The 13,863-nt window shown below is 29.6% G+C and overlaps 1 protein-coding gene across 1 annotated transcript; it reads left to right on the top strand.

Moving 5' to 3' along the window:
* Window positions 1-5,830: 5,830 nt before the first annotated feature.
* On the top strand, window positions 5,831-9,584 carry LOC133179151 (homeobox protein bagpipe-like). Its single transcript, XM_061313924.1, has 3 exons — window positions 5,831-6,302; window positions 7,102-7,265; window positions 9,330-9,584. Exons 1-3 carry the CDS (start codon window positions 5,876-5,878, stop codon window positions 9,501-9,503), a joined length of 765 nt encoding a protein of 254 aa, XP_061169908.1. The 5' UTR covers window positions 5,831-5,875; the 3' UTR covers window positions 9,504-9,584.
* Window positions 9,585-13,863: the final 4,279 nt, after the last annotated feature.

The following is a 13,863-nucleotide window of genomic DNA, read 5'->3' as shown; positions in this document are numbered from 1 at the left end:
TTGCAGCAAAGCAAACAAGTAGCAATGATTGTTTCTGAAAGTTGAAGGCCTGATGTCTTAAATGCATGATAAACATGTTTGGTAAATCAACTATTACATACGTTACTATGGAAACAAAGAATTCAAAAGTAATAATTTTGCTCATTTAATTTTACAAAATCATACACTTAAGAATAAAAAAAAATATAGGTTGAAATGCAAGCAAATAATAGACAAAAGATCCTTGTAACATATACCAAGGAAGAAATATGATATTTCTTATAGGTTAGCAATGGTTGCCATGGTTTTAATACCGCAAAGGGATTTTAAATTTACTCTCTTAGTGTTTTAGTCTTATCCTATCTTTTTAAAAAGCATATTTCTATATAACTAATGATCAATTTTTAAAGACGTTCATGTGACCCTAATTTTAACATTTCAAAAAATTCAAATTCAATTCTCTAAATAGAGCGTTGCTATGGAAATAAGTCGAAAAAATATGCATAAAAATCGGAAAAATATTCTGTTTCCTTGGATACGTACCCTTGGATATAGATTCCCAAAACTTTTATGATTGAAAATTATGAACAATAAACCTGACTTTAAATTTTGACTGCCACCCAATCTCTAACTGGATGCAAAAAGCTGGCACATAGGGTTTAATATTGATATAAAATTCACAAAATCGAACATTTTCCCTTCTTGATTACCATAGCAACAGTGTTGTATTTTTCAACAAACTTTATCAATATTTGATATTCAACTTTAGTTCTACCAGATAAGTACTATTCAAGGTGATTCAAATAATGTATTTCTTGAATAAAAGATAAGTAAATTCCAAAGGCAGCAAAAAAATATCACTTTAAACAACTGGTACATTGTTTCCATGGTTACACTCCAAAGTAACAATTAATCCCAATTTTTCTTATGTTTTCGGTGTTGCAAGGTCCTAGGGATGTATTTGTGCCAGTCATGAATTTTATTGTTTTTCCTGAAGATAGTAGCATTAACCCAATCTAAGCAACATATTTTGCATGGTTACACTGTGTTACCATGGCAACCATGAAAGTTATTTCTAGAATAATATTGCCAATACCTAATTACTTGAGGTCAAATATTTTTATTGTTTTTTCTTCGGTTGTTGATTGAGTTTGATCATTTAACACCTATCATTAGTGAATATTGAGCGTTTTTCTGCATTTTTCAGCATCTAAAATGTATTCCAAATGTACCCATGGTTACCACTTACTTAGAGATAAATTCTAAAAAGTTTCTTTATAGCATAAGTGGCAACAAGGTGTCAGGTTTTTGTGAGAATGGTTTGTTTGTTTTTCTTAGTCTTTATTAAGGCTAAATAGAGATTCAAAGTAGCTGAAAATCTCAATTTTTCTAACTTTTCTGGTTGTTACCATGGCAACCAAGACACATAGCAACGAAATTTTATTTGATATATGTTTCTGGTGTCAAGTTGTAATAATGGGCAAAGTTTCATCAAAATCGATGACCATGCGTGGCAAAGAAGTTTAAGTGGTTACAGAGAATCGCTATTTAAAATTACTGTTAAAACACCATGGCGTTACCCTGACCGTCCTTGTATTTCTTTAATGATAATTAAATGATCGTTGAGAACTGCGAATTTGTATGTTTGTTTTTTGCAGTTATCTATCGAATAATTACTACACAAACTTTGTAAATTAATTAAGTTATGTATTTCAGACTTAGTATGGTGTCAATGCTGAATGAACGTATTTGAAATCTGCTTTGGGAAAATATCAATGATTTCTCAGTCATGATTCGTGGTTTTCTTAATTTTTTTTTCCAGTCTACATTGAAAGTAAATTAAAATATAGAAGCATGTGGGATTTTTTAAAATCAAGAATCAAGACAAATAAAATGATTTAACATCTAGACTTTATTAGTCTTCTTGAGCTACTTAGGAAAAAGTATGTACATTAAGAAACGTCTCTATATGAGTGAAAAATTCTCGAATGGGACGTAAAACAACATTCAATCAATCAATCAACGTACATCAAGAAAATGCGTATATTGATACGGTTAACCGGTTAATCGGTCGGAACGTCTTGCGGTTAATTCTGTATTCGATTGCCATCCCTAATATATATATATATATATATATATATATATATATATATATATATATATATATATATATATATATATATATATATATATATATATATATATATACCTTTCAGATTGATTGATTGATTGATATTGTAGTTTTACGTCCGTTACAAGATTATTTCACTTAGATGAGGAGTCACCGTATCTCAGCGAGGGGCTTCAAATTTAGAATTTTACTCGGCATTCAGCGACAGAGTCAGGACCATTGTGAACAGTGACGGATCTGTCTGCCATAGCAAGAGGGCCTCCGTCTCATCCACACCTTTCACATTAAAGCGCAGAGTGTTTAGCGAAGGAACAGTTGCTACCTATTTTTTTTTATCGACTGAGGTTTGTTGAGGCCTTTTACTTGAATCTACGACTTTCATGAAGCAAAATACATTGTTGTTGTCCTGATTTTAATTTAATGTTTCAACATTATAGAGATCTTAAATAAAATCTAAAGCTTAGTTTTTTAACTAATAGTCATAAAGTTTAAGCAACATGCAGAAATTTGAGAATTGCACATTTTGAAATCAAAATAAAATTCTGAAAACACTCTTTAATTGCTTTACGCATTAAAAGATAACTATTTTTAGTTAACTATAACTTGGACTATACTTTAACTTATTAGGAAAATCTCGAATACTTTTTTTTTATACAATTGAAGATTGATATTGTATCCTATCTTGGCAATAAGGTATTGGTATGCATGTTAATAACTTGGTCCTTAGTCTGTCTATATTCATTGACTTGTCTTTAACACCTCTATTCCCTGTAATAATCCTCAAATCAGAAGATCATTAGGGGTGGACAAAATCAGGAAGATGAATTGTCAGACCTGGGTTCCCTGTGTTGTTTTCACGGCCTGCACTTGACACTGTTTAGCCGAAACTATTTAGAAACATGACTAATGCGATATTAACCATCGGCCATCAAAGCTATCAATTTATCACCACTTGTAGTTGACTTTGTTCGTTCTTCTGTTCCCAATGTTGTTCTTACGGATCAAATTCCACGTCTTCACTGAAAATTAAGCCCCGGTAGACGGACAGATAATTAGTGTTTCTAATGTTCTTTTAAGGAAACATAATTGGTTTGATGTTAGCCATCTTTAGCCTTCTTCGACAAGACTTGCCCGGGCTAATGATTGGCTCGATCCCTGCAGTGATCCCCGTGTGTCAAGTGAACGGTTAGTACCGTGATCATTTTCAAATGAGAACTAATGACGATAAACAAAGCGGTCCCTATTTAAGATACTTAACGTAATTTAAAATCGATTGAGAAATCTTGACATCAGGACCGAAGTTGTACCTATTAAGAAATGGTTAGATTTGCACAGTCATTAATGTTTAAGGCACCTTGCATTATATGGGCACCACAGGCATATCCATATCAAAGTCAACGTGCTTATAATATTGCCAGGACTTCAGTGTTAGAGATAATAAAATGTTTAAACAACTTTTACAATTAAAGCACTCTACAAACATAATTCTAGGCCCTACACTCCCGTAAGACCACAAAATGTTTCTCCGATTCAACTTCAATTTTCTTTTTAGGCAAAATGTTAAATACTTTCTAGTTATACCACTAACAAACAATGTGTTTTCTTCTTTCATTAAGAAAGGATTAGTTAAGAAAAATAGACAAAGTCACATAGTTACATAAGAGAACAATGCAAAGTCATTATAATGTTAGATCTCATTTATTTCATTTTAACTCTTCTAAAAGTATATTTATAAACAGTTTAATGAAACCGCATGTTCTACATTTTTGGAAACATGAACAGCCGATAATATTAAAAAATACATTGTAATACACATTTTTACCTTATTATCCAAAGAATAAGGCCAAAAACAAAAGATTCTTTTTTCATATTTTCGGCGACTCCGGCAAGAAAATTGCAATGGTTTAATCACTTATCTGGTTTTGCATGCTTCAGAACCGATTTCAGAAACAAGAATACAATCTATCTGCTAAGTAAAAACACATTCTATCAGTTCTGCTTAAAATTCAGTCATAAACTAGCTCGCGTGCTGTGTCATCTAAAACAAAAAGCTTTTTAAATAATCAAATGAAAATTCATTGAAATATGAATGATATTAAAAAAAATGATTATTTTATTTTGATTTCTGCAAACTAAATAAATAAAAAATTATACTTGTTATTATGAATGAGTCATATTGTTCTTTTATATAGATTATAACAAATCTTGTCAAAAAATAATGTTAAAAGAAGTTCCATTACACCTTGACCTTTGATAAGGATGCTATTTTGATTAACGATAAGTGATCCTTAGGTCATTTGTGTTATCATATCATATAAAAATTATATAAAAACCTCTCTTTATAAAGTGTTGGTAAAAACACATATTTTGAACTTTGACATTCTTTTACCTGTCAAGTTGATAAGTAACTTCAACTTTAAGAGGATAGTGATATATCAAAATAATTGCTCTTTCTGTGAATTTTATTTGTTCGTCCCCATATCCTTTAAAATAAAATGTCAACTGTGGACTGTGACTTAAGTCTTCACGTTTTGATGGTAGGTGTTACTCCTTCCATGTTTATATAATTCTGTAGGGATCATTGCGTTTTTTTTTTTTACAGGGGATTCCATCATATTCGTATCAACCAAAGAAAAAATATTTTCTGAAACTTTATATATTTGTTTGTTCCATCTTAATTCAACAAAAATTACCTATTATTATGAGAAATTTTCTAACAAATTTCCTTGGATTTTTTCAGAAAAGATTAGACTTGACGTGTGTGTTTTCTTCTGTAAAAAATGAGACAACAAGTAACTATTTCTAGTTTTTTCCATGGAAAAGCAACAATTTCATTACATATTTGAAAATAATAATAATAAAAATATCATTAATTGATGAAAAAAGAAATTTTATTATTTTCACCTTCATTTTCATGTAATCTATTTATCGACCATTGAAGTCTATTCTAAAATTTTATCGTTAAAATCTACTTCACTGATGTGGTTTAAATGAGAACGTACAAATACTCTACATTAAAATTATCCTTTAATTGGTAGGAATTAGTTCGTGATATGTGTAGCATGGTGTTTATATTTCATTCATGCGAAATTTATCACCGGCTTCCTTTACAAGGTACTAGTCGGTGCATTCTGGGGTATAAAAATCGTAGGCAACATTAGGCATCCTAGCTGGATAAGATTACACATTAAGCTATAATATATGGTCTGTGAGATTACCCTCAAAAAGCTATTATGAACAAAATGAATGTATTGAGGTTATTTGTATTCTTTTTAATGTCAGGTATTTAAAAGCATAATTTTACCAATAAATTATCAAGCAATTAAAATTAAATGAAAATGTCAAAAGCATGCGTGTCTGTATACAATTAATATCATGGGACTTTAACAATGGTCGACTTTTAAAATTCTCCAAACTTTCATATTAACTGCAGAGGGAGGAGATATTTTGACTATTAATATCCTGCCGTTTAGTCAAATCATCTAAACCGCATGAGACGACAGGGTAAAGGGATTTTGTCATTCGTCAGTGACCCAAGGCAGAGGGCTTGACAAAGTGTAATAATTAATACCCGTCAATTTGTATTGGTATTTTCTACCAATAATTTCGATTTCCTGTTACTTGTGATGTATTAGAGTATTTTTATGAACTAACAAGGGATATGTGTCTTAAGAATGATGAAAACAATGTGATAGCATGTCATTCATTTCGCTGATATCACGGAGATTTTGGATATAGTTTTACCCTGTTTGCACAGAACAGAGAATGTTGACTTCTAAATCTACCGAGTTTTCTATAGATTCACTCCTTGGCATCAAAGACAAGAAACGTTATTCCGAAGAAAAAGGAAAGTTTGCAAACAATGATACTGAGAGGCAGATAAAAGGTGCAGACAAAACGTTGAATGAAAGGAATCAAGACTCATACAAAATCTACCATGAAAGTATTTTGTACCCTGTTTCTAAGCCTGCAATAGTGGACAATTTGTGTTTTTCGGATAAGAAAGCAGTTGAAAATGACATAAGTTCAGGTAATTTAATTTTTGATCGTCACAGGGATTTACTTTTGCAAAGACAGAGTGAATATTTAGGACAGATTGCTGTTAGACACTGGATGCCTCATCGCCTTCAGGGTCAAGTGTCCTCGTGGCCTTATCCTCCTCCCCACCATGGAACATTCACACGGTGTATAGGTAAGGTTTTTTTCTTTCTGGGTTAAATCTAATAGAAATATGAATAATTGGAATTAAAAAAAAGAGAGGATAAATTGCACTTTTTTGGGCTTAATTTCAGTATTTCTTTTCCACTTACATTTTTCCATGTTGAATAATATATAAGCAAAGAGAAGTGGTTTTGAAAACAAACAAATCTAAGGTTTGCATATTTTAAAAAAATTATTTAATCAAATATTTATGAGAGATACTTTGTCATGTTTATCAATACAGAACAATTGTGAGGTTACTTTCTGCCACTCTATGCTTGGTAATTTATAATAATCTCAAAATCGCAGGTATTCCCCAATGTTATTTGCTCTAACAACACATTGAAATACCGGATATGACAACGTTTTCAGTCAGTAAACCGATCAATAAAAATCAGAAGGAATTATGGATAGCAATTGCTCTTGCAATTGCACATTAATATTCTTTTATATTGAAGAAAAAAGGTGGCCCATAGAAATAGAGCTTCCATTAATATTTTACATTGAACAAAAATTCATAATTAAATCAAATATTTTTAGGAATTTTCTTTTAAATTAATAAACAGAATATATAGGAAATTTATAATTTATTTTCAAAAGAAAGATGCTCGCAAAAAAATTCAAATATTAAAATTGAGGACAAATGATACGGAATATAAAGAGATAATTAAGGGGAATCGAACATCAAAGAGTTTTAGATATATTCTAATATACACATTTTTTTTCTTTTTCATTGGAAATAGTATGGATTTCCAATTCTTATTTTCAAAATATGAATTCTTTTCAATTAGATCCGTCTTTTTTGATACCAAATTTGCGGAAATCTAAGCGGATTCGGACAGCTTTCTCTCCGACACAGCTTTTGCAGTTAGAACACGCCTTTGAGAAAAACCACTACGTTGTAGGACAAGAAAGAAAAGAACTTGCTCGTAATCTGAGACTCAGTGAAACACAGGTAAATTAAGAATTTGATGATGAAATAAAAATTTTGATTCAATATGGACTCTCTCTCTCTCATTATATATATATATATATATATATATATATATATATATATATATATATATATATATATATATATATATATATATATATATATATATATATATAAAGTGTAAGTATATTTATTGAAAAATTATAGGTTTTTTGGACATTATTAATAAAGTAGAAGTTAACAAAGCTTTACGGTAATTACTTAAGCAAATCTCGATGATGAGAAATGCTAACATTTTTTTTTCATTGTATAAATGTTCAGAATAAAAAAAAAGATAATTATGAAACATCGTCATTAATTAAGATATGTTTGTTTTTCTTTATTAAATAGTAGTATTTCTATAAATTCAAATAGTTTATGATGTAAAGAAAAAACACTTCTTTTCATTCATTACAGAAAGAACGTGAAGAAAAATTGTCAAAATTAGTCAAAGTTATTTTGCCAATACTAGTGACCGATATTAGAAAAAAATGAGACCATAAAACCTAAAATATTTTCAAAAGTACCCGAAAATTCTGATATATCATAAAATCAACGTAATGGAAAAAAAAATCAAGAAGATTTCTACGTTATTATTTTTTTTAATTATTATTTTATTTTTTTTTGTTTTTTTTTTTTTTGTTTTTGTTTTTTGTTCTGTTTTGATTTTTAAATAAAACATTGTCGATTTTAAGCATGAAACATATGAAGACGTAAAACACTAAATAAGTTAGCTCTTTTTCCCGGAAAACATATGAAATACATCTAATAATAATTTCCTTTAAAAGGGAAGGAATTAAAAAAAAAACCCATTCTTTTATTATACCCTCTGGTATCTTATAGATTAAAAAAAAAACAAAAATCCTTTTTTTGTTTGCATTGAATTATTTCTAGCATTTCAAAACATATTTGACTTCGTTAGATTTCCTAAAGAGCATAATGATTGAATAATGAAGGAGAAAATCATCCAAAACATATAATTTTGAAATTTTGCTGTAATGATTCTCATGCAGAATAAAACAAGTTTTGGTACTCTGATACTTTTGGTCGGATGTGTATCATCATCTTTTACAATATCTGATGTGAATACTGAAGTTTTTGAAATATAGATATAAGCCCCAAAAATATATTGTGGATGTTTGTTCTTGTGTAACCGACTGGAATACATAGCACATTTAAACAATGCAGTACTTGTCATTTCTGATCACTATCATACGGGTTCTGTCAATGTACACGGCACCGCAGTATATATCATCTCAGCATTTGATTGGAAGAAATGAGGCGTAAACTGACAATGCTAATGGATTGTATTAATATAATTCTACGACATCTTGTGTGGGGTGTTTCACGTTTAGTGTTTCGAAAACAATAAAAGTTTAACCAAGATAAGCCATAAGAGGCTAAAGGTCAAGTAGATTTGCCAAATTAGGGAGTTTTGTTTTTTTGCATTACTGACAAGTTTACCTCGTAATGACTGTCACTCAGGGCCAGGTTCAGTTCACATGAGAAGGACATTAACACCGATACCCTAAGATTAAAGTGAAGATAATTCTTGTTGCGTATTATTTTCATATTTTTGAATAAAAAACTATTTAAACATTAGACACATGTACTCTTGCATAAACCACAAGAGAGAGAGAGAGAGAGAGAGAGAGAGAGAGAGAGAGAGAGAGAGAGAGAGAGAGAATGTCATAAACCTCATGTTTTCTAACAGATTTTCAAATATTTCCTGAAGCAGAGACTCTATGTCTTGTTCTGAACAATGAATAATAATTAGTGATGGCAAGTAAAAGTGCATTTCGACTTTAGTATGACCAGCTTAATAAAGAGTCAGTATGAAAAAAATCATATGAAGAACACTTGATCAATTCTAACTTAGTTTTTTCATCAGTATCAAACAAAGTATCCTAAATATTCCGTTGCAAGAAATATAGTTCAATTTAAGATTTAAAGATAAAGAATTACATAGGCTTTTTGTCAATTACTGAAAACACGCTAGAAAGAGATATGAATTATATTGTTAAACTCTTTATTCTTATTTTTCAGGTAAAAGTATGGTTTCAGAATAGAAGAACAAAGTTTAAGCGAGTTAAGGCGGAAGAGGATATGACAAAGTCACACTCCAAAAAGTTAGGTCACTCAAAAAAGAATCCATCGACGGAAAAACACAACCAAGACAGTTTTGAATCCTCATCAGAGGAAAGTGATATCGAAGTCTAGATACATATATACATATCACTAGTGTTATGATCAGTATTTCTACTTTATTTTTGTTTCTATTTGTATAATTATTGCTGTGAATATGACCAATCACATGAAATTTGTTAAATGTAAAATATTTCTTTCGTCTTTTTCATGATTGTTGTAACCTTACAAATTAAACCTATCATTCTTTGTATTTCATTTATACTTTTATTTGAATAGATTTTATTTTGATAAGAAGATGTCTTAAAAGTAGGCTACCGATAAAGGTAGTTTTTAATTTTTTTTCTTTCTTTACCTTAAAAAACTTCAATGTAATTTTCTACGTTTAAATGTACGTTAGAAAACCATTTAAAACAAACAAATATGATTTTTTTTTTTAACAGTAAAAATTGTTTTGAATCATGCCTGGTTCTATCAATTCATTTAAAGAGAAAGAATCAGACATACTGTTAAAGTAATAACTTTTGTTTCGAAATTGTGAGGCTATTGATTAGTTTGAAAAAAAGAATATAATTATGAATATCTGTAATCCTGGTGCAATTTAAATACATTTTTTCCAATAGCATCATATCACGAAAGAAGTATTTTAAAAATATGCATTGTCTTTCTCTCAGCTAAAAATATTTAACCCAATGTTAATTTTTTGTTCGAAAGACAATTCTGACCTATGAATAAATCATCTAAAAGAGAATATCAGAAACCATTTCTTGCTTTTGAATTCTTTAATGATGCCAACCTTGTCTAGTAATATGGAATTTGAATTCATGGGTTTTACTATTCATGCCAGGGATGTTTTATTCTTAGAGTAACATAAGAAGTTGTCTTGACACTATACTGGGTGATAAGAGAGGTGAAAATAATCTGACAAAAGGTTGCATGTCGATAGAAAAGTAATCTCAAACTGGTAATTTTCCTCCTTTAATTTAAATTGCTCTGTAATTTTTCCCAAAGGGCCGTTATCATGCACGTTAATATAATTACTTGCATGTCGAGGGGAAAATTTTAGCCAACATATTTAGAAACGAAAACATTTTAAAATAAATACTAAACCATATCTCCAAGGATCTCTACACAGCGTGAGAAATCAAATGATTCACATGGATATTTCAATACTTAAACAATGCACCACCAATAAATGCGACATCATAGCCTTTTCTGATAATGTTCAAATTATTCAAATATTCAGTAGCTACGGAGAATGCAAGTAGTCATTAATTACCTTGCCTCATTACACGCGAGTAGCTTCGAAATCCGTCTGTCAATAACCTCATACAAATGTTTCATTATATGGCCTAATAAGGCATAATTCGATGACAAATTAAATCATATTACGCTCCAATTTAATTGATATAAATATCGAAGTCGATCAGTTTTCCATCTCATAAATTTATTCTTTATTCCAAAGGCTTAGAGCACGGCAATGACATAAGTACGTATAATTAATCATTAAATTTATCGAGAAAAACAAAACGTGCTTTCTCATTGCTCATGGAAATCGATTCTCTAATGGGAAACGTTGGTATCTTACAATTTGATTATATCAGTTCCATTCATTATCAGATCAAACATAAAGAAAATTTCTTTTTTATGGCGATAACTTCCCTATCAACTTTCATGGACTTTTGCTGCTTTGTATGAATTATACCACGCAGATTTAAATCAAGGATTAAATTCAAATGCAGCCTTTTATACCACCAAATAAACACCCAGTCCATTAGCTGATAAAAACCCCGAATTCATATTGTTAGAAATCATTTTATTGAAAAGCAAATGTGCATGAATTGAGTATAAACAGCTAAATATGCAAATACAAGTTAATAAAACAATTTGTCTTTAAAACATTAACTTTGGTGATTTTTTTTAATGCTGCTAATAAAAATACTATTGATATATTAAATATGAGTCAAATATTTATGGATTTAAGAGCATTTTGACCCTGAAAATAGGTAATAAAATCAGTTTTATCTCTTTATATCATATTATTGACTCAAGTTTGTTTAATATTAAAAAAAAAAGATTGAAAGTACAAAACCAATTTTATCAGAAACATTTTTTTTTAAAAATCTTAATATCTTATTTTCCTCTGTCTTATCTAATGTTGACTTTTTCCCACTAGTATATATATTATCCATTCATAAGAAGTTGAATGTCTAACTTTTAAGATACATTAATGAAAAAGTTTGTACAATAAATAAATGATTAACCTACTATTGATCTTTTTTCTCTACCATTTGTACACGTTTGACATGATGATACAATGTTCATCTTCTACCATATATTTCCTTTTTAAAAATAAATTGTAAATTATTTTTAATGGTTTACTTTGCTAATATTTTTTTAATATGTCTTCATCCTATGTTATTTACAATATAAGTCATACGTTACCGTATGTGTTGAATGACATTAATTAGACGTTGCTTACCCTTATCTATCTTCATTTAATACAAAGAGGATATCTATATTAAGTATATGCTGTATTTTAAACAGAAATATTTACCAGATGTCACTAGTTCATGAGGACACTTATTCATAGGGCCTTTACAAAAAGGTTGAAGCTCATAATTAATCAGAAACATCTTTCATTCTCTTGTAAATAAGGTATTGTCTCTAACTGACTAAGGTACATTTTTGCCTTAATAGCAAGAGGACATTCTGATGGGAATATGAGTTATGTCGAATCTCAAGGATCAGGAAAATATATGTTATAAACCAACTTAAATAAAATATTCGAGTTTTCTCTCCTCCTCAGGAAAGGAATTTCATTAAAGATATATACAGAAAAGTTCTAAGGAAAGACGAGAATGCAGTTATCACCCGATTTGGTTAATTAAAGCAAAACAAGATACACTCAGGTGGGACCACATTTGGAACAGATAGTCTATTAAATACCTGTCAAGTACTCTGTAGGAAAACTGAGCCGGTATAGCAGCATCTGATCCCGTTTCATGGCTTTCATGGTCCTACAATGGACAGAAACATTTATGGCAAAGAGATTAGTTCTGAATTAATTTAGCAACAAAAACCTTTCTTTATTTTATGTGGCATTTAAAGCCTTCTCAAAAAAGATGATTATTTATTGAAGAAAATGTCTTTAATTAAAAGAAACGAGAGAATTAATTCGTCAAAAAGAGGGATAATGGGGTTTTAGTGACACGCTTTATATAAATATGTAAAGAATGAGGGAAGCTGCAGGGTCTAGCAAGCAATCATTTTTTATCCACAGGTCTTTATCTGACCTTAAATAGAGGCCAGTGATAGCGCCAAATATGTTATAAATGATGCCTTCAGTCAGGAATTACCACATGCCATAGAATACTTATATATTTTCTTTTGAATTGATTTGAATGCCACTTACAGATGGCTACATGTTCAGATTACATTCAATTAGGAAATTTAGATCGTTATGAATTGAAACATTTACTGGGAGAAGAAATCTAACATAGAGTATTCAGATGTTCTTAAAAACCAACAAACATGAAGGCGTCTTAGACAGAGCAAATAATGAAAAAAGTATATGTTCAAGGAAATGTGAGAAATAATATATTTTAAAAAGAAATGTTTGTTGGAAAATCTATATCTTACGTGAATTGATAAACAATAAATGAAGGACATGTATTCAGACAATAGACGTTATAATCATTAGGCCACTATAGAAATTGACTATTTTGTCATAGAACCAATGTGTTTTTACAATATACCTTTAAAGCAGAAATTGTTTCTGCCCGAAGAAATATCCCAAAATCCCCAACAATATAAAGTTATAAGTTAATGAATGCAAAGAATGTAGAAAAATTAAATTCTTTGTCAAAAGCTCTTTAAAAAATAGTTCCATGCAGTCTGTTCTTTCCATCCTTCCTGAACCCTTTACAAGTAAATGTGCATTTTTTAAAAAATGTTTTTTATGCACTAGTTTAATTTGAAGAGAACACTTTTTGGGAAAATTGTCACAACAACAACAACAATAACAACAACAACAACAACAAAATAATCATCATCATCATCATCATCATCATCATAATTTATGATTAACACTTTTTTAAACATAAAATTTGGCAAATCAATTGAAATGAAAAAAAATGACAAAATGATAATTGAATAGACATCAAATGCTAAACTCTCAATTGCATTCTACACCCTTTGTATGAATTCTGGTGTAACATAAGTAAAAAATATATATATTCTTTGGAGAAATGATGGTAAGACATATGATGAGTCCTATTCAAACTATGAAAATATATCGTTTAAAAAATTGTCAGAAAAGAAAAAAGTAAACAATTCTTTCTATTAACTTTTTTTTTTTATAATAAATACCATTACAATATTTAAAAAAATCCTCTCGTAACTCTGTCTACTGATAAAAAGCAGGCGAATGTGG

Source organism: Saccostrea echinata, unplaced genomic scaffold (genome assembly GCF_033153115.1).
Source record: "Saccostrea echinata isolate AGI-Se365-2 ecotype Australia unplaced genomic scaffold, CSIRO_AGI_Sech_v1 ptg000001l, whole genome shotgun sequence".
Lineage (NCBI taxonomy): Eukaryota > Metazoa > Mollusca > Bivalvia > Ostreida > Ostreidae > Saccostrea > Saccostrea echinata.
Note: the sequence above shows the minus strand (reverse complement) of the source record. Positions and strands in the feature narration are given on the sequence as shown.

Bases quoted from the DNA above. Each gene is read 5' to 3' on its own strand.
- LOC133179151 (XM_061313924.1), top strand. From the start codon at position 5,876: ATGTTGACTTCTAAATCTACCGAGTTTTCTATAGATTCACTCCTTGGC. The intron at 6,303-7,101 runs GTAAGGTTTTTT...CTTTTCAATTAG, and splicing joins AACATTCACACGGTGTATAG to ATCCGTCTTTTTTGATACCA. The intron at 7,266-9,329 runs GTAAATTAAGAA...CTTATTTTTCAG, and splicing joins TGAGACTCAGTGAAACACAG to GTAAAAGTATGGTTTCAGAA.